This window comes from Nanorana parkeri, unplaced genomic scaffold (genome assembly GCF_000935625.1).
Source record: "Nanorana parkeri isolate BGI_ZX_2015 unplaced genomic scaffold, ASM93562v1 scaffold444, whole genome shotgun sequence".
In the NCBI taxonomy this organism is placed as follows: domain Eukaryota; kingdom Metazoa; phylum Chordata; class Amphibia; order Anura; family Dicroglossidae; genus Nanorana; species Nanorana parkeri.
Genome location: NW_017306712.1, coordinates 303,590 through 325,628, shown reverse-complemented (window position 1 = coordinate 325,628; position 22,039 = coordinate 303,590). Strand labels below are relative to the sequence as shown.

At 36.1% G+C, this 22,039-nt stretch overlaps 1 protein-coding gene across 1 annotated transcript in view; it reads left to right on the top strand.

Moving 5' to 3' along the window:
- Positions 1 to 22,039, top strand: part of LOC108790078 (dystrophin-like) — a 703,081-nt gene that overhangs the window by 389,676 nt on the left and 291,366 nt on the right. Inside the window, exons 33-36 of the mRNA XM_018560268.1 lie at positions 2,102 to 2,224; positions 4,166 to 4,303; positions 9,353 to 9,505; positions 13,859 to 14,041. Of these exons, the coding sequence (XP_018415770.1) occupies positions 2,102 to 2,224; positions 4,166 to 4,303; positions 9,353 to 9,505; positions 13,859 to 14,041 (597 nt within the window). The remainder of the gene's footprint in view (positions 1 to 2,101; positions 2,225 to 4,165; positions 4,304 to 9,352; positions 9,506 to 13,858; positions 14,042 to 22,039) is intronic.

The following is a 22,039-nucleotide window of genomic DNA, read 5'->3' as shown; positions in this document are numbered from 1 at the left end:
CATTTTTGGGGGTTCATCATCTTGTGCAGACTGTCGAAATGAAATGTTTTTAATGTATTAGCATGTACATGCCTGGATATGAGTGCAATAAACGCGCAAGATGAGAATATATATGCGCACGATACGATTACTAGTGCGCAGAATCTACGCAGGTGAATATGTAACATTTTGAACTCTGTCACAGCAGCATGTAAATAATGTACACATTTCGATTGGTGGTGTAGGCATATATCTACTACTATATTTTTGGGTGTGTAGATTCAACAGTTTTGATTTTTGGGTGGATATTTGCATTGCTGTATGTGGATAAATGCAACTCACTTGATGCAGGATTTGAACCGGGGACATGGGTGCTGTGGGACAGTAGCTCTAACCCCTGAGCCACTGGGCTTCCCTCAGGGTATTATGCTCATGGTTGTTGCACATCCCCATTGAATCCTTGGAAATGTAATACGCCATGCGCGCGTGTTTGTGCTATTTATCAAGCATCTGCACATAAACACGCCATGAATCACGCTTCTGCGCCAAGCGTATATGCGCGCATGCGCGCACAGTCGGCGTGTTTTTGCATGGCGTGTTCATGGCGTGTTTATGTGCTTAGTAAATCAACCCCAATGACTGTTTATCATCAATGAGCATATGAATGACTGCTCACTGTTTTTCATGTTCTTATTTTATTACATGTCTAAATAAATATTGATGTTATTGGCAGGTGGAGACATTGTGAGAATTCATGAGTGTATAAAGTGGTGAAAGGTACACTTAAAATACCTCTGAATACTAAGTGAATGATTTACAAAAGTGTGAATTGAATAAAGTAAACCTGTGCTTACTTTAAACATTCAAACACATGAAGGTGTAGATATATATTGTTTAAATTCCTCTGCACATGATTGGATATTTAAGGTGAAAAGATGGTTACATTTCTTCACCCCTTACTATGAGTTCTGGATTTATACTTCTAGCCTTTCTAAGCCAGCTTTTTTGGTTCTGCCCCCTCTAACCCCAAAGTACTGACTAGTATTAATGTCATACTAACCAGATCAAAAAATAGCTAAATTAAACACTCTGAGGCTGGACGTGTTGAAAGACAGTTTGCCTATTGTGTTTTGGTACTCCTAATGCTAGACATGTGTGATTGGTTTCTTTTCAAATTGAAATTCGTATGAATTTTCAGAAATATGTACATTTGCATGCATCCAAATTTCCTAATGACAGAAATAATGAAAAATTCAGATGCATCTGAATGTACGAATTTACGAAAATTCGTACGAAATTCAATTCGGATTTTTGTTTCTGTAGACTGTAAAAAAAAGTCATTTTTTTTCCTTCTCTCTGTCACTTTGCTGCAATGATTATTCGTTTGCAATTAACAAATATTCATCTGAATCCCAAATAGAATTGACTTTAAGACCCGAATCCCGAAAAATTAAATAATGAAAAATACGAAACTAAACCATTTTTTTGCCGGCTTACAAGTCTACCTAAAACCAACAGCTAGAAGAACAGTGCAAGGTTCCACCATACTTTGCTAGCAATTGAGTTCCACATCTGCCTTATTGTTGCCCTAGATCCCAGTTTGTATTGGCTGATGAACTCCTGCTCTGCTTACTTGCAGTCTAGTAAATCACAGCCTAACTAATATTGCTAATGTCACATATGACATTAAGATAAACATGTCACTTCAAGGCTGTTCTTCTAATAGCTGTACATGGCAAGGGCTACACTTTGCACTCCTGAATGTACACTGCTATTCAGGTTGCATTATTATAAATCAATAAGGTATCAGTTATAGATTTTAAAATTATAAATGTGATCTTAATACAATAAATATCTGTTGTATTTTTCTTATGTTGCTGTTTTAAATAACTTATAAACCCATTCTTATAAATTACGTGCCTTAATACGTATATAATTCTGAATTATGATTGCATACAGCATACAACATGGGCACAGTAGATTGTGAAAATTCCGTGAAGACCACAACAATTACATTCTTGGATCAGAAAAATAAAACATTCCATTTATGTTTCTTATATGTACTTCTATGTACAGTATATCAGAGCCTACTTATTTTTATACATATCTTATTTTTATACAGCCCATGGTTTCTTCCAAAGAGCTGGAACAGTTTCATTTTGATATGCAGAAATTGCTTGAACCACTGGAGGCTGAAATTCAACTTGGAGTGAATCTCACTGAAGAAGACTTCAATAAAGATATGGTAAAGTATTTGTGATGGATACTTTTGAACAGCATGACACAGAATGGTGAATAAGATATATGTGGATGAAGTCATAACTCTATAAAGCAGTGGTATATTCAGTTTTTCTTCATAAGCTGGCCCATATTAACTGTGGATATCTTTTAAAGGACAAATAAGCAAGAATTGCAGTTCAACACTTTTTTTTCATAAAATCCCAGAATACTAGCCTGTCTCTGTGGCAATAAATATTGGCTATAAACAAAGCAGATCTGTTCTCTGCATTGCTAGATACAACCATTGTATTAATTCACCCTTGATTTACCATCTAAGGTTAACTCTTAATATACAACACCAAATCATAACCCTTACCCCTGAGAAATAAAGCCTTAACACAAATGTGTAGTACGTGTGTTAGTGTGGTGCATTGATTCTGAATGGCATCTCAATGCACCTTGCTAATGGACATGCATTGCAGTGAAATGCAGTGCACTGACGTGCCTTAAGGTGTGCTGCCAAAAATGCTATACTACCCTTGTACAATTGCTACATTAGGCAGCCCATGTAAATTAATGTTAACTGTGGCATAATGCATGGTAACACACCATAATGGTGGGAATGGGTCTTTAATCGACAACCATTAAATAAACAAAACCCTACCCAGGCTGATTGACTGAAATTCTAGCAATCTATGCCTAGCATAACATTGATATAAATCCTTAAAAGTTATCTAAACTGAATACCCCTGCCTAAATACTCCTGCATAAAGATCACCCTTTTAACTCTTAAACTCAAAAATTATTTTCAGTGCAAAGTAACAGCCTTTCTAATAAGAAGAAATCTCCACCCACTGATACTGACCTTCCACATGCTCACTGGTTGCTGTATTGCTAAATTACAGAGCTAATGAGCCTAAATTCTGTCTAAGGGGGTTCTTCACTAAGCTGCCAAATGCAGCCAAGTGAATAAGCAAGCTGAAGTGAAGGGAGCCGAATCTATTCACTTCAGGTCATCATGATCGACTGAGCCACAGTGAAGAACCCATTCAACTAAGCCAATGCAAGATCTGGATTGCCTGAGTGGAATGTCTGGCAGTTCACTCACTGCCATTCGCTCCTATTCTCATAGGGGCCAAACAGCAGTGAGTGAATAGCCAAATTCCACTGAGTGGCATTCAGCTCAGTTATTCTGTTCACTAATTCAGAGGTAGTGAACAGAATAAAAAGGCATGTTAATAAAAAAATGGCAGCATGGGGCGACCTCATCAAACCATACCAGACCCTTTAGGTCTGGTAGGAATTTTAGGAGGGACCTCCAGTAAAAAATAAAAATAGGAAGTGTGTGGGGTTCCCCCCAAATTTATACCAGGCCCTTCAGGTCTGGTAGGAATATTAAGGGGGATTCCAAGCCCGCAAAAATTGGAAAAAAATTGGGGTCCCCCTACAATTCCTAACCAGACACTTAATCTGAGCACAGGCCTGGCAGGGCAGGAAAAGGGGTAGACAATCATACCATGCCACATGCCCTTGGCATTGGGAGGGTGCTTTTCTGGGCTGGAAATACACTTTAAGGACATTCTGTTTTGACAGTAGATTAGCTGCAGGAATGGTCTAGTCATTAATTCAGGTAAAGTCAGACCCTAGCAATAGAGAGACTTTAAAGTTGCTTTACTGCAACTATCCAATCATATGCAAGATAAATTCCTACTTTTTATATACCCTGATATATGACAGAACTGAATACATTTATTAGACTAAGTAGAGCTTTCTACTTATAAATAAATCACCAGATCCTAAACCAGGGCCTGCAAATTTCTCTTAGTTCCAATGCTGATATGTCAGTATATCATCGAGCTAAACAGGTTGCAATTTGTCTCTGTAGTAACCCTTGACCAGTGATCTGTCCCATTTTATTTTTTATGATTTAATGATAATTAATCCTGCCTATTCTTCTAACCTCCAGAGTGAAGACGATGATAGCCAAGTGAAAGAACTGCTGCAAAGAGGGAACAACCTTCAGCTAAAAATTTCAGATGACAAAAAGAGGGATGAAATCAAGATAAAACAACAGCTATTGAAGGCTAAACATAACACTCTCAAGGTATGTATACAAAAATGAACCCTTGTATATTCTTGTAACAAACTCGAGTGGATAAAATGAAAATAATTTGTAAACATAAACAAGTACATTGTATTTTATTTCATATTGCTTATGGCAGAGAAGGCTAATGTAGTTCATGTCTCTACTGCAGCTAGTACAAGCTCAAGCAATATAACAAGGGACATTCTCACTTTTGGAAATTAGATCATGGACCCCAGAGCTGCATGACATCAGTACCAACTAATAGCCATCAGAATATTACCAACATAAGCAACCCATACTATACTTGCTTTGGTTACTATACATGAGTAAAATAAAAAGAAATTCTGATTGTTTTCTGTTGTTTAATATTTCTGGTTTACATAAAATAATATTACAGGTGTTATTAAAACTAACCCATAGGCAAACAGCTAAACACAGAGATGAAAACATATAAGGGAACTGTGTTACTTACCAAAGGATTTTCTATTTCTGTCCACCCAGTTCTGAGGTTTACACAGCTCTGTCACACAACCCTTTCTGGCAGGACAGGAAACTTGATTTTTTTTTTCTGCTGCAGTGATGTAAAACAGGTCTTGTCCCTCACCCAACCTGTGTTTGGACAGTAAATAGGGATGCAGCATACTGATGAGCTTATCTTTCTTTTGCTCTGCTCTTTCCTCCTATGAGCATATACCTTGCACTACAGCACCAATCTCTGTTGTGCAGGAGGATGATACCAGGTCAAATTTATTCTTCTCGCATGAAAAAATACAGCTGCATAACCTAGAAATACACTGTAGATCTAAAGCTAGGTCATGCTTAATTGAAAAATAAATCGGGAATCTATAGCTTACCTTAGGTCAGTCCCTTTGCAGCATACTAAATTGTGGTTGTGCAATGCTCAAATAGTCTCCTAGTGTCACATATACAATAAATGTTGTATGAGTTGTAAGTGATTTATATATATATATATATATATATATATATCTTACTAGTCCTCCCTGTTTGAATTTTGAACTGAAAGCTTATTTTGGAACTTTCTGTAAATGAGTGAATACATTTGTATACACCCTTTTGATGTTCTATTGTAATGCTGAGCTACATTCTAACAATTGTTTTGCATACATACAGTACATGTATGCCTTTACAATACAAACACCACCAAGTTTGATCATTCCATAGGTTGGAAATATGAAGGATAATGTGGAAAAAAAACAAATATACAAATATTGCTAAAAACATAAATAAGCTCTAATTAATTGGTGGTAATGTAAACAAAGATGATAAAAGTGTTTGCTATATTTTGAAAAAAAATTAATTTAAAATGCTTTCTATATAATGTTATTTGCATGGATTGTTTTTATGGGGGATCAATAAAAGGACATTTTGAATACAGATGCTGCTTACAGCAACAGATTTTTTTTTAGTAATCCTTCCTGGAAGCAAGACATGCCATAACCCAAGATTTAGCATTATCTCTAATTATGACAAAATGTCCTTTAAATCTCTCCTATAGGGCACTTCATTATTGGTTGTGTTTTCAAGAAGTAAGGTCATTGATTTTAATTTTTTGTTACTCAATAAAGCCACTCACCCTCGACAGATAAAAACTCAAAGGAATATTGAATACTTTAAGAAAATTCAGAGAGACTTATATTAAATTGTACTCCCTATTGTTTGTACCTTGACGTGGTCTTAGGAAATATTTTATTTGCTTACCTATAGATCATGTAATTAGTCATATGCTGTTTTAAAATCAGCATAAGCAGACCCTTCATATATGCTCATCTATGAAGTGTACATTATTATGTGAACAGTACAGTTATGAGATCAATACTTAGGCATGTGTCTGTAGCATGATGACAAAAACCCTGAGGATTTACAATGCATATATCACTGCTGTAAGTGATAGCAATGGCCTTTCTCCAGGGTAATATGGCTCTGCATTGTGGCCACTGCAGCATCTACAATCAGAACATAACTTGTTTTAATCAGTCTGTCATTGGCAATCCTAAAAGAGCCTGTATTAAGCTTAGAAAATGCAAGTTTTAAGGAGTATCTGTTATATTTTATATTTCTGTTTTCTTATTTGCAGTTCATATGTAAAACACACATAAATAGACAATACAATTAAGTATTACATTTAGGGTTTTCTCTAACAACTACATGTTGTCTGTATTTATTCTTACATAATGATACCACAAAAATGATCTTTTAGCAGGGTTGTAGGCTTTTTTGATTTTCACTTATTTATTTAATATACTTTTATACAATTTCCTCATCTCTCTGTCTTCAAATGGTGCCCTGGTAAATTAGGCTTCCATGATGCACAGTGTGTCTGTGCTATATTTCTGCCTCTATTTAATGTTTCTATTTATTTATTTATAAAAAATGCCTCATCTGTCTCTCGTTTTAACTGCTGTTGAGTTAAAGACTTTCATGATGTTCAGTGTTTCTGTGCTATGTTTCTGACATAATCCATTTTTATTTCATGATAAAACGTGCCTTGTGTCTCCCTCTTACATTGCTGCCCAATCAAGCTGCTTATATACTCTCCATCCACTGTACTACATGTCTGGCTATTGTCTCTAAAACATGGCTCTGTAATGTGTATTTCTTTATAAAAGCTACCCCATCTCTGGAATGTGTGGTTGGGGTTTTGAAGTGTTTTTGTTTACTCTGTGTTAACATGTTATTACATTTTATAGACATTACAGTGTGCTACTAAACTAAAAGAAGATCACAAGCTCTGCTATTAAACATGTTTTGCCACTGTCTTAGCAATTGTTATGAATTTCAGGAATTCAGCTTTTTGATCTGCTCCGTCTGCTATCTCTTTTTTTTCTGACCTGTTACTGCTAGATAACAAAATGCAACTAAATAATTAGAGTATTACACATAAAAATTATGTAATGGCAGAATATGGTGTTACTCTTATGCTGCCCTCAAGTCACATAAATTGGGGAACCCTCTCCCCTCTGAATGTTTTTTTGGGGGGGGGACATTTGGTACATTTAGTACCCATATACCCAAAGTGCCCATTGTTTGACAAGATTTGTCAGAATTGATTTAATAAACTTGCATCCCTTTGATTTCAATAGGGTTCACATTCAAGTTCATTCATCACTACCCACCAACTTGTTTACAATTCAAAACAAGCCAGAGGGTCAGCTTAAGTTAGTAGGATTATTACTACCAACGATAAATACATTACTTCAGGCTTAAGCACCAGGAGGTTTGGGTGGGTGAACTGACTAAATCTGTGCTTTTAGCTGTTAAATGAACTGTGAACAGTTTCGGCTTGAGAGGAACTTCTGGTTGCCCAGAATCTGAAGCTCATCCCTACTGAGCACCATGAGGGTAGCTGAATTTCTCTTTAGCATAGGATACTGGGAAACAAGCTAATCCAGGGGCCAGCACAGCTGTTTCGCAAAATTGGAGTATTAGGCTGGATTCTTATTAGGGAAGTCTTAATACTGGGCTGTCAGACAACCTTAAAGTGACACTGAACGCAGGAGTTAAATCTTAAAAAGGCATTCAAGTACCCTAATTATTAACAAAAATGTAACTTATTTGTGCATCATTTAGCTGTAACTTCTCAAATCATCTCTAGAATTAATGCTGACGCTGTTCTTTCTTCTGGAGGGTGGCTACTTTTGTTCCCCATGGTCCCAGTGTGTGTTGTAAAGTAGCCACCTCACCAAGCTTGCTGTATATAAAATCATCTCTCTGAGCTTTTTACTAAACATGAGGCTTGGAAAGTAAATTGAAACCTCTCCTAAAGAGAGCAGGTAAACAGAAATCTAGGACTCATGGGAAATCACGGTCTCATTGTGGCTGTGATTTTCTGTGTTTGGAACTATAGTAGTACCTTAAAATCCTGCCATGAGTCCAAGTCCTTTTTCTGACACTTCCTGTTAAGGGATGGCAACCCTCTGTCTCTTTCTTCTAACTGCATTCCAGCATTAACACCCTGTCACATGTGCTTCTGGAGTAAATGAAACTATAGGGGATGGGCCCATTCACATTCTGCAAGCATTGTCCACTGTTGTCACCATCAGAATGTCTGCCTTGACATGTAGCCCTGCTGGAGTACATGCATGTACATGCATGACAGGTAGTGGCTGAAACATACTGGATGAAATCAGCAGCATTGAGGCACTGAGTTACAAAAAATGAAGAAAAAAAGTGAGAACATTACTTTCTAAAACAAAGCATGGCAGTTGTTTATGATACACAGTGCTTTATTAAATTAGTCTACATAATCCCTAACTGTAGCTTAATCCTCTAATATCTTATATACTGTGCCAAAACCTCTGCCATCTCTAAAATCGTGTTATTATATGCTCCTGATCTAGAGAAATTTAATTGTGATGGGGAAGGGGAAGGAAGACAGTCTGGTTGTTTGGGGCCCATAAAATTCTCTTGGTGGTCTAGAGACAAGGGAACGTCTTTTGCTCTCCTGCACTTAAGATACCCAAGTTCATGCTTCTTTGATGTTCTCACAAATCCATTTCTTATCATTTTGGAAATGTGTGCACACAAAACAAACTTGCTTCAATTTTTGTTTTAATTTAAAAGAAATACAATATCTGTGATTTTAAATTTTGCTTCATAGTAATTTACATATTTCAGTTGCAACATAAATTGTCTGTAAGTAAAATTTCCACCCAGGCAGCTAAAAAAATATAGATGAACATAGAGTGATTCATCTAACTCGTTTACATTTTTATAAAGCTTTTATTTATATGCACTACTTTCACTGACTTTATTCTGAGTTATGGCTGCACCAACCACATTAATACATAACAGCGTTTGACTAATGAGTCCCTTTGTACGTAAACAATTGATCTCTGTCACTCCATATACTCTGTTACTTGAAAGGTTAGTGGCTGGGCTTATGTACAGATTAATGTTATCTATAAAAGTGCCTTCAATTCTTTAATATTGTTATGATTATGAATGGAAAATAGAATTTCAATATACAGTAAAATGCAAGACTCTGGTGACTTTCAGATATGACTGAGCATGTACAAAACTAATCTTTCCTATTCATATTAATACTAGGATTTGCGATCACAAAGAAGGAAAAAGGCTTTGGAGATTTCCCATCAGTGGTATCAATACAAAAGACAATCTGATGATTTACTGAAATGTTTGGATGATATTGAGAAGAAAATCGCTAGTCTTCCAGAACCCAAAGATGAGCAGAAGCTGAAGGTATTTATGTGTGTGGTTTTTCATATAAATAATGCAAAGTTAATTTGCAATGTGAAACTAGATGCAAATTAAATATTGTTTTTCTAAATAGTGTTGTGCAAAGTGTTCCAAAATTAGATAGACATCTTGCAGAGATTTCTGTGTGCATTCACTCACTTTCACATTGCATATTTGTTAAACTTTTTTTTAAGAATGTATGTTTGTCAGGTTATTAATTCATGTTTTCAGAAGGGTTTAGACAACCTTTGGCTAACTCCATTACACAAATTTGGCTTAGTAAACTATATGACACTGTAACAACCAGCCATTTTCTTCATATTGAAATATAACAATGTATTAGCTATTATCCTGTGTCCTGGCAATGAAAGAGGTTATCCATCCCACCACCCTAGTTACTTGGATTGCTCACCAGACATCAGGATTTATTTTACAACCCCTTTATAACACCACACAAAAAGGTGCTCTAAAGAGTTAATGATGTTACCATAGAGGAATCTAGTTAAGTAGAGCTTGAGCTATTAAGCACTGTAATAAGCAGGTTTTATTTTGATACACCGTTAAGGATAACTATGAAAGCATGTAAAAAGGATATATATATATATATATATATATATATACAGTAAACTCCCCATTATCCATCATTCAAGCAACCGGCAAGACATGGAGGACATAATGTGTTCCTTGGTGCACAGTAAAAACATTTTGTTAGCAACTAAATTTATTTGGTTGCTAATTAAATTATTTGTTTACATCTTGCTGCTGACAGGTAGCTAGATCCCGAGGTCAGCAGCAGAATGTAAACAATGGGGAGCAATAGCTAGCATGCTATTGGCTATTGTGTTTTGAAATAGCCAATAGCATGCTGGCTATTGAAACCCCACCCACCAAGCAGAGGAGTGGACCTGAGAGAGAACTTTCTCACTCAGGTTTGCTCCTTTGCTCAGTAGGCAGGGTTTCAATAGCCAGCTTGCTAGTGGCTATTTTAAAGTGCAAAACCCAATAGCTGGCTAGCTATTGCACTCACCCACTAAGCAGAGGAGCCAACCTGAGAGGGAAAGTTCTCTCTCAGTTGTGTTCCTCTGCTGAGTGGGTGGGGTTTCAATAGCTGGCTTGCTATTGGCTATTGCAATTTGAAATAGCCATTGCAGTTTGGCTATTGCTCCCAGCTGCTTACATTCACTCGTTGGCTGCAGAAGCATCTGGAAAGTTAATGGGGCCATGGGGTTTTGGGCACCGCATGGGGCATAGTTGCTTGAGAGTTACTACCAATGCTTGATGGACAACTGGGAGTTTACTGTATATATCCCTTTAAATATTCTCTGCTGTCTGTTTTGTTTACCCAAGTTATTCTCTCTGTATCCCTTTACAAGCTTTTAAGTATACATTTTAATAGCTGTAATTTGAAAACATTCTGTTAATTTTTGTATTATTTGGAAAGCTGCAGGTTGTCTAGTTCCCTTCACTCTGTGTTGTCAAATCTACAGACAATATCAAACTAATAAAATATATATTTAAAAAAAATATGATGCAGTTGTATAAACCTCACCATGTCATCATCTGCAAACAAATGTATGAGTAGTTGTATAGCCCTACTGTATATATAGATACCTACTGTTTTTGTTTAGTGTGTGGTGTAAATCTACAGCTTAAGACTATAAAGGGAACTCGGTGCAAAATCTTTTAAAATAAATATGTGAAAGGTAAAGTGTTTTATATTTTTACAAGGTTTCTTATATAAATTAATATTGTATTTTTTTTATTTTCTGCTGTAGAATGGTTGAAATATGTATTTAAAAGAGTCTAACCTTTTTGCAGCTAATGCTTGCTCTGAGGACACTGCCACCATTCAGTGTCAATAAAGATAAGCATCTCAAGTAAGGTACTCACATAAGCATATGCTAGGCTGTATTTATTTGAAAATGATTTACCCCCACTGTGCTGAAAACAGGCTACCATATTGTACAACCCGACAATGAACTTATTGCCCAGAAAAAAAATCTGAATTTGATAAAGACTAATGATATACAGTACTTCTTATATATGGCTTTCTCAGAAGTGCTAATGTGTCCCCTTAGCTCCCTGTACATTATAACACTAGGATTTATGTATAGTATGGATGTATCACTATCTTAATCTGAATGTATGAATTATGTATAGATTTTGAGATCTTCTGTTAACAAAACTTAGACAGGAATGAAGATGCACTTTAGTGCTTACTAAACTATGTATGATCAGCATAAAGGCTTCCAACCCCAAAATCTAGTCAGGATAAAATAGAGTCTATTGAATGTTCTCTCAACTCTTGCCCCAGACCTTGGTTGTCTGCAGGGCAGGGGACCAAAAGTGACTTCCTACATCTGAAATTTGTTGGATTTTCAGCAAGAGGGAGGGGGATTTTTTAACAAATACAGCCTTGATTATACCTATGCGAGTTCTTTAACTAGAGATGCTGGCTAGATATATGTTGGTTATGTTTAAGTGTTGGAAAGGATGAGAACAGCAATAAATCCTTATCTCACTATCCAAAACTTAAATAAGGGAAATGCAGGAAATGGTTTGATGTATTTTATCCCAATTAAATAGATGTGATGGGAACAGCTTTAGCATGCACAGTATTTTAAACATAAAGCAGCAGAAAATAAACAGGAATGAGTTGAAAATTGCCTTCATTGAATTTTTTAATTATTTAAAATAAATTATATATGCACTTTCTTTTTATAGTATATTTAGTATATTCACTTGGGGCACCTTTAATTTATTTCAAAATACCAGGGTCCTAGCCTTCAAGGCTAAATCTTTCCATGGCCCCAGATGTATTTGAGTTGCTAATCCCTCTCAGATATATTGTAGGTAATGAAGTGAACTAATGATTTTTCATTTGTACCATAAAAACTGTTAACACATCTTTAAAGCATCACTTAACATAAAATTATATTATTTTCATAAACTGGTTTATGTAAAGGATTTTCTGATAAACTTTATTGATATGTAAAATCTTCAGAAAACTGTTAAAAAAGCAGATATTAAACATTAAGGTGACATTCGAGGAATCTAACTTTTCCAAGTAACAGTCAACTGCCTGTTTAAGTTGAACTCCAGGCTGGAGACAAAATTACCCTTTGTAGTGGGTCCCCGTCCATACCTTAATGGGTTAATTGCTCATCTTATCTATGGAATGGTGAATAAGGTTAGTTGTTTACCTAATTTCTTACTCTCCCTGGCAGCTAACACTGTCTGTCTCTCTCAGAATTTGGGTGGACCCTTGGTAACCTAATGTACAATGTAGGGCCATTGGTCATGTGCATTTTACATGATAATATCAGAGAGCAGCAACCGCTTGGGCAGCAAAAAGAAGCAGCTTCGGTTGACTGGTTGTTAAGAGTTGAAGAAACCTACGGGAGGAAGGAATAATGTTAATATTTTACCCTGTTTATCATCAGATTGGCATAATGAGCAGGTAACCCTACCTCTAGACGAGTTGCCTGTGCTGTCAAAGTTTTTTTAAGACTTATGGGACTCTAAAAACAACTGTAGTACTAAGGTTTGGCTCCCTTTGCTATAGACCAAGCCTACCAATTGTCATTTTGGTGCCCGACTTGAGAATTGCTACAGAGGTATAGGATACACTGCAAAAAACTACAAATCTCATATTGTTGTTTTTTTGCAGTCTTGGGTACTTTATAAAGTTGTGAATGTTGCCAGTAGCTCTTTTGCATAATGTAATGTTGACATTTTAGATTATTGGTCCTTTAAACCCTAGATTTGCACTGAATACTCTTTTTAGTCTCTTAAGCAGTAAAAACATTGTTTCTAAAAAAATATTAACCTGTGTTATTGTGTATCTTTGTTCCAGATGAACTAATGACTAACAGTACGTGGATGACTTCTTTCTCATATTAGCACACTCCATTCATCAGATCATGCCCATATGTTACCACCTAGTCATTCTAAATTTCATTCTTTGAGTTTTATATTCTTATCACTTTATTTTGCTTTGTTATTGTTTTATTTTGTCATTAAGTAGCATTCTCTGTCACAAACTGACACTTGTTCTGTAGGTATATTTAGTAATTCATATTGTAAAATAAAACATTCACATATCCATTTAAATTAGAATTACATAACACATGGACATATGCTAACATGTATTAAACTAGAAAGTTAATTCAGTCAAAACATTCTGTTATTGATTCATTAGTCTCTTATATTGTGTAACTTAATTACTTGCTAAAATAAAGTTCTACTAAGAAAGAAGTGACAGTATTGCCACAAGTACTCTTCTGCTACTTCTAATGTAAGTTAATTAACTGGCTAGCTAATTTCCCTGGGCCCTGTATTGGTTTTGCTCACTAGGAGATTGATGGAGAATTGGAGAAGAAGAAAGAAGAACTGAACGCAGTAAACAGACAAGCTGAACGTTTGTCTAAGGATGGGGCTGCCAAAGCAGTGGAGCCAACACTGATCCATCTTAACAAACGCTGGCGAGAAATTGAGAGCAAATTTGCTCCTTTCCGAAGACTGCACTATGCACAAATTGTGAGTTATATTTGCAAACCTGATAGTTTGCAACTAACCCAATTCTACTAACACTGAGATGCTAGAGAATGTGATCTAATCTCATAAATGACCCTCACTAGCCAATGCTCTAAAACAGCTTTGACTATTTGCATTATGTCACCCAATTTAAGCATACCATGTTGAGATTCAGTCATCAATGCATGTTACTTTTTGTTGCTCTGTTCATTTTATCATGACATCTCAAAGAATGCAGTATGTGTTACACTTCATTGTAAATATTTAAAAAACAAGTATAAGTTTGATTCCAGATAATCATGTCATGCATTTTTATTTGCTGTATATTTGTAAAAACAGTAGTCCTGGATTATTTAACATAATTAGCTGTCTGTATCATGTTTTCTAAATATTTTCAATCTACATACAAGGTTGTTTCTTATTAAGTGCTATAGTACTGCTTAGTTTTACCATAGTAGTGATATATGGGACATTAAAGCACAATATAGCAACATATATGCTTCTAGCACTTAAGTGCTCCAATCAATTTTTTTTGTCTGTTTATTAGTGGCTGTAAATATCACATTTTATTTTGAAACAAATGTGTTTGATGAGTAGCACATAAACTTTAAATGGTGGGTTTTCTACAAGACTGATTGGAGAGATTGTGTGTATGTATGTGTATGTCTACATCTGGAATCTGATATTAATAAGTGCATAATGTCACTCTCTAGAGCGAAGGATATGTAAATGCTATCTCAGTCACCTTACCCTTAAAGTGACTCTAAACTAAGGAGATAAATCCTAAAAATGCATTCAAGTGCCTTAACAATATAGCTTACTTGTCCATTACTCAGCTGTCGATCCTCAAGTCAGCTCTAAAATGGTGGTGACATTGTCCTTCCTTCTGGAGGATGGCTACTTTTGTTCCCCATGGTCCTTGGGTGTTGTAAAGTAGCCACCCCTTCAAACTACTCTAAAGCTATACTATAAAATATTTACATATTGTGACCAAGCAGTGAAAAGACTTCAATCGAACCCCACATTTACTTATTTAAGTGTAGGCATTGTGAAATTAACCTTCAAATTTATAACAGATGCACTAAACTCTTAGAGGGGTTATTCACAAAGCTGCCATAGGCAGCCGAGTGAATAACCGAACCAAAGTTAAGTGAGCCGAACGCTGTTTGGCTATTCACTTCAGGCTTGTAGAGCTGATTTCAGCCGTATATCGGCAAAGCCACTGTCGTAAACCCGGCAGAGCCACTGTGATATCACTGCGGCTCCGACGGGAGCCAGCTGTGAGATGACGGCTGGCTCCGCCCATCTGTCAGAAGCAGGCTGTCGGCCGGCCAGCTTCAAATTTCAACTGGGCTCAGTCGAGCCGAAGCTTATGCCTTCGGCTCGACTGAGCCCCTCGGCCAACATAGGGAGCTGTACGGGCTATAGTGAATAGCCCGTACAGCAGCCCTTTGGTACTACTAAACCTAAGGGGTGACCAAGTGCCTAAATGACTGGCCAAGTACACTGTACGTGACCAGTTATTTGTGGCTCTGTAATGCTGGTAACCGCTGATTCCCAGCGGTTACCATTCATTAATGAATGCCTCAGTATTGAGGCATTCATTCATGAAATAGTTAAGCTTTTGTAAAAGCTTCTTTCTTCATTAATGAAAGAATGAAACCGTTACATACAAATACCGGATCGCTAAATAGCGATCTGGTATTTGACAGCTAAAGATAGCAGAGAGGTAGCAGTGTGAGTCACCTCTCTGCTATTTATTTTGACATTTTTGACAGCTCCATAGACTGGCCCAATGTCTATGAAGCTGTGTGATACATTTTAGGCACAATGTTACAATGTGTCTCTGTGCCTGAAATGTATCACTTCTGATCGTCTGGGCATGATCAGAAACCTTTAGTGAGATCTGATTCACATGCTGTCAGGATCAGTCTTTAAGGTTATCATTAGCTGTTCCTAAGTTTGGAGCAGCCTAATAATAACCAAAAATTACAAAAGTTAATGTTATAAACTGACAAAAAAAGTGTAAAATATTAATAAAGTGTAAACAAAAATTAAATATAAATATATTTTTTATACTATAATGATTATAAAACATTTCTAAAAAATAATAATCAAAACTTGTGAAAAAAGTGTTTTTCCTCATTTTTTTAAATATTTTATTTGCACTAAGGCGTTAGATACACATGTTTGAAATAATTATATAGCCCTATCTGTCCTCTAAAAAAAAAATTTATAATATGTGTGGGTACATTTAGTAAGAAAGTATATTACTGACGTGGAAGAATCACACAGCAAAAATTTAAAAAGTGTGTCAGTCATTTACTAACAGAAAACTAAAACAAGCTCAGTCATGAAGGGGTTAATATTCATAGGCCACAGATGCACACTAAGGTAGTTCTCTGTATGTGTGCACCTAGTGGGGTACCTACCTAATGACTTAATCTAAATCAATTGATTACTCCAATAGTAATTGGCAAACCCTGTTGTGGATCAAACTTTGGGTGTATACTAATTTAGAAAGTTTTCCCACTACTGTTTAATGTTTTGTTCATTATATTTAGTTTTAAAAAAACCATTAATTATATATAGGAACATTAAGCCTAATGAGCAACGAAGTTGCAGTAAAAGAATATTTTAAAAAGTCATGTTGAAAAGTACTTTATAGATTTATATTTCTTATTTATGACATTATAATGTCTGTTAAATGTGTAAGTGCTGTAGTGGTGGGGTGATGGTGATGGGGGTGATGGTGATTTAGAGGTGGAGGATTCTTTTCATTTGTAGCATTCGCAATGGTTAAACAACCCCCAAAGTTGTGACCTCTGACTGTTAGCTATAACCACTTCTATACTACAGGAGGATGAACCTATGGAACCATTAAGGCAAATGTCTATTTTTTCTCACCTAACAGTACTAGTTTTGAAGTTGTGTACCTGATACTAAATTTACCATGGTGAAATATGTTACCTGCAGTGCCACATGTATCCAGGTGCACATTACCTTCTTAGATTTCATAGGTAAACTTCAACTTACCACTAGCCTGCTGCAAGGTCACAGAGCAAAGTCACCAATTTCTTACTAAAGTAATAGAAAGGGCTGATATTGTTCAGTCTAGAAAATACTGTGAAATGTCGCTGAACCATACCAGATGCAATAAACCCCATAGCAAGCATCAAATTTAATACAGATCTTGAGACAGAAAATTTTGAAGCACATCTAATACAAAAAAACTGTAGTGTTTTTAAATGCAAGCCCTATTTTTTCAGGATGTTTTTTTGGTTTAATTTTTCATATATTCAGTGCCCACAAGACTGTTTTTGCTTTCTTTCTGTCTTTTTGATGGTCCTAGTGTCATTTTAGAGAATGATACAAGCAAACCACTTTGGTTTTGTTGTAAATATTTTAATTCTATAGAATATAGTATGTCATGCACTAGGCAGGTATTTGCCTTTGTATTCCACTTGTAAGACATTGCAGTGATATTTGATATCAAGGTTTACATAAATGTAAATACCAATAGTAATTATTTGCAAATTGTAGTTTCTCAAAATCAGTAAATATTCAGAATATAGAAAAAGCATCAAGCTAATTAATGTTATCACAAAGGCATTAAACACACACAAAAAAAGTTTTTATACTTTGCTACAATGTTTCATGGCCACAGTGTTCCTTTGGCTTATGTCCACAAATGTAGATTAGGGCTTTCTAACAGCTGCACTAGGCTGCACTCCAAGTCTGTGTATAGTAAACACTACTGTCCAGGTCACTGGCAGAACCTGCTTTTGTTTGGCTTTGAATCTATCTGCATTGTGGCAATCAATCAAAGCATAGGCTTCTAAAATTGACATTGATCGTACTAGTAAAATTCATTTTTCTTGGGACCACTTGTGGTTGTTGTTTGGCACATTTCACAGCTTGGAACTGTTTTATCTTATATAGACATTTACTTTAGATATGGGACAGATTCTGAAATCTACTTTATTTAACAATAAAATTGATTCACCTTACCCTTCACTGAAAAACAAAACAGTCTCTATGCCAATAAAACAAATAGCATAACTAGAACAGGAAGATAAAAAATATGCTGCTAAAAATCTAACACTGTATTTTAGAAGAATTACTGACCTCCCTATTACATAAGTATATGACTTATGTAATGTTTATTTTACAGCCCAAAGGTGTAGCAGTGTTCTATTTCCTAATACAAATTGCTGGTCTAAAATGGTATTACATGGCAGTAGGCAAAAAGTCCTGTCTGTTGAATTAAGAAAGTCAGAAAAGTATCTGTCAGCCTTTCAGGAATAATGGACATCAGTATAAGAGTTTTCTACAGCCAGTGGTATGTGTGGGTTGGCAGGTTAAATAATGTTAGGGATAATTTTAAAGAAAACCTGTTTCACGAGACAACATTATAAGAGCACCACAGATGCTGTCTTAATGATCTCTTACTCGTAAAATGATAGTTCCCTGACTATCAGGTAGAGTCTTGTGCTTCAATTCTATGAGTTACTGACCCAGAAAGGGTGCTACTACTTAACATATGTAAAGGTTCATTATGAATGTTAGGTTAAGGTTGGGGCTTAGTATAAACTCAACCGATAGTGTAAGTTAAATTCTAAGGATTCATTTTCAGGATCGTATTAAAACTGAACTCCAGGCAGTTAAAAAAAAACAATTTGCTGCAGTTGTCTATTCCATAGAATGTTTCATTACATAATTTACATTCAGCTATTGGAAGTACCCAAATCTTTCTTTATATCGGTCTGTTGTAACCCCCCTGTAGAGTAGAGCTAAAAGTTATACTGTAAAAAACTAAATTTGTTATATCTGTGACACTATAGCAAAATTACCCGATTCTTATATATTACATTATTATATATATTAAGTATAGTTTGGTTTAAATACCAAGCTTGGAAAAAAGCAGTGGTTATAAATAAGTTTTCAGAGAAGTACACTGTTAGCATGACATTAAGCAAAGGACGAACTTTAGATCAATTCCTTATCTGCAAATAACTTTCAATATAAAAATCAATTTCTCAAGTCCTAGGTGTAGTTTGCCTGACTGTTTAATAAAACTTCACCTTTTACTTTGACTCCTCTGTTTGAAGGTATTTAGGTTTTGAGAAAAGACAAAAGGCAGCAGAAAGGTTCACATTTAGCTCCACAATATTCTTACTCTTAGATTTGAATGAAATAAGTTTAAACAATCTTCAAAAAGATTTTATACAAGATGTTTGTCAGTAGTTAAAATGAAATTGTAGTCAAAATAGTTTTAAGCTATTTCACATGCTGAAACTATCACTTAAAATGGATGTTGCTCTCTAATGTTTAAAAGTCTTAGTTTCCTGCAGAATCCGCTAATGCCCTGAGCACTAGCCCTGATATCCTGTTTTAGGGGGGGTCATTTCTTTTGCAGGGTCCTATGGAGCCCCTTTTGTGTGTGCTAGTAGGGTGAGTGTCTCTTCACAAACACACAGCAGATCAAGTCTAACCCCCTGCTCTCTGCTCCCCACTCCTCCCTTCTCCAGGCTAGTAGATGGGGAGCTGCTGAAGACTGTACTGCCCCTTGTGATCTTGTGCTGGACAGGAAGTTCAGAGAAGCAGAAGCCAGCTGTTTGGAAACATGATGGCTATAAATGCTTGGGCAAAAATGTACAGAATTACTTTGCTGAGCAATGTATATTTGTTGATCTGGATTCATCATTGAAAAAATGTTTGAGAGTTTAATACTACTTTAAGGCAAAGCTACTGTACACTTTGTGTGCATGATACCCCATATTGCGTCTTCCTGTTATCAATCAGTTCATAAGAGTATCAAGTACCAAGGAATCATATGTCTGTATAATATACAGCAGGTGAAATGCTTATTCCAGTTTTGGGCTAGGAAAATATTGCTCAATGGTGTTTTTATAAATAATTAGTTAAGGGAAACGTGTCATACAAATTGGACATACAGTACTAACTTTGTTTTCTAAAGTGTCTTTACTTTGTTTACTTCAACAAAAAACAAGCAGCTGGAAGACTTAAAGTGATATTAAAGATGAAAGCTATGTTAAATGCTGATTAAATCACAATGGATGCTGCTACTTGATGTTTAAAGGTTTTAGCTTCCCGCAGAATCGGCTGGTCCCCCGAGCTTCCCATCACAGAGTCCTTTGGAGCCACCCTTGTGTGTGCTACTAAGCTGTGTGTGTCTCCACAACCATACAGGCACAGCAAAGCAAGCCACTCCCCTGCTCACTGCTCCTTCCTCCTCTCTACTCTAAGCTAGATGGACAGCTGCTGGAGACCATGCTGTTCCTTGTGATCTTGTACTGGACAGGAAGTTCAGGGAACTAGAGTTGAGAGAGTTGGAGCCAGCTATTTGAAAACATGATGGCTTTAAGTGTTTTGATACAAATATAAATAAATATCTTGCTGGCCATTTGATTGATCTGGATTCATAATTAAAAAACAGTTTGGGAGTTTAATACTACTTTAAGCCTATGTTCACAAAAAAAATAATTATCACATTTCATCATGTTAAATATATTTCAGGAATAATTTAATTATAAGCAGTTGAATACAAGCCCATTGTGCATTTTAATTAGTGCTCTTCAAAATAGCTGCATTAATTTTAAAAACATTGCATATACATTCATATGTACTGGTTATTTGAAAGTTTTTTTGTTATGATTTTGCATGTTATATAAATGTAAATACAGTCATACATTGTATGCCTTGCTGAACTTAAAGTGATTCTGTACTACTACATGATTTACAATAAAAAGTATCTCTAAAGTAGGAATTTTAAAGTGTCTAAACCCACAAACAAATATTTAATATATTGTAGCTTACCAGTCCTTAGATGAGTTGGATTATTGGTTTTCTTTTTCCAGCCTTTTTTCCTTTGTTTTCGCCTGGTAATCCTGCCAATAACACATTCCCTGTACCTTCTCACTCCGTGGTTGCCACAAAGGCTGGACTTCATGGGTTGATGGGACTATTAGTTTACAGAATAAATACAAAGTTATTTGTGCTTCCTTTTCATCTTAAAGGAAGTGACAAGGACATTGCATTTCTGGCAAGATCAACAGGAATTTTTATACTTACTAAAAATTCCTAGCTTAAAAAAGAAAACGAGTGCAGCCACTACAGAAGAACTGGCTAAATTAGATGCTTGTTCTTTGGTTTAGTTATACTTTCAGGAGCCTGTAGCTTCATGTAGATCCTCTTCAATGCATTGCTGGAACCCCCAAAAGTATGCCCACTTCTGGCTTATGGGTTGTGTAAGGCATACCTCCTACCATCACAAGTGACAGTGCCCAGTGGCTGATAAGCTAATTACTAGCCCCACCAACATTATGTGGGAGAAGTAGGCATGTATAAGCCTATGATACCAACTTTCAGAAAGTCGGTATTTGCAAAGGCTGTTCCAGGGGATCATGTAGCCCCATTCACAGGATCCCATCTACAGGATCCCTTTGGTGTCTACTATACATGTTAACCTTTTAGGTGGGTTGGTTTTAGAGGTAGTGCATTGTTGTCTCAAAGTGTAGCTGCATGCAAGTAGCAGCAAAAACTGCTGTGGTAGATGCTTAACTTTAAAATTCTATTGCTGTCTTCTGTCATCAAAACTATTTCCAGTTTGGTGACAAACTCTTCCTCACGTAACCCACCACCCTGCATACTCCAGCAACTGTACAGCAACTCTGCCAGCTCACCACATGGAATGCCCAGCACTTAAATGGAATAACTGCTCTGCCATTGTAATGTTTGAGGCAGAGATGTTACCTTGCAAGCAGTTCTCCTGCATTGAAATCTGAACCTCACTGCTTTGGAAACAAACACAGCATAACCACTTGCAATGTAACATATCTAACCTGCACTTTACACCAGCTGAGCAGCTGTTGCATGTAAGTGATGGGCATTCTTTGCAATGTAAACCTTTGACAGGATGCCAGGAAGGAGGAAATCAATGAACTTCCATTCACTGATCTCCTCTGCACACAAAGAACC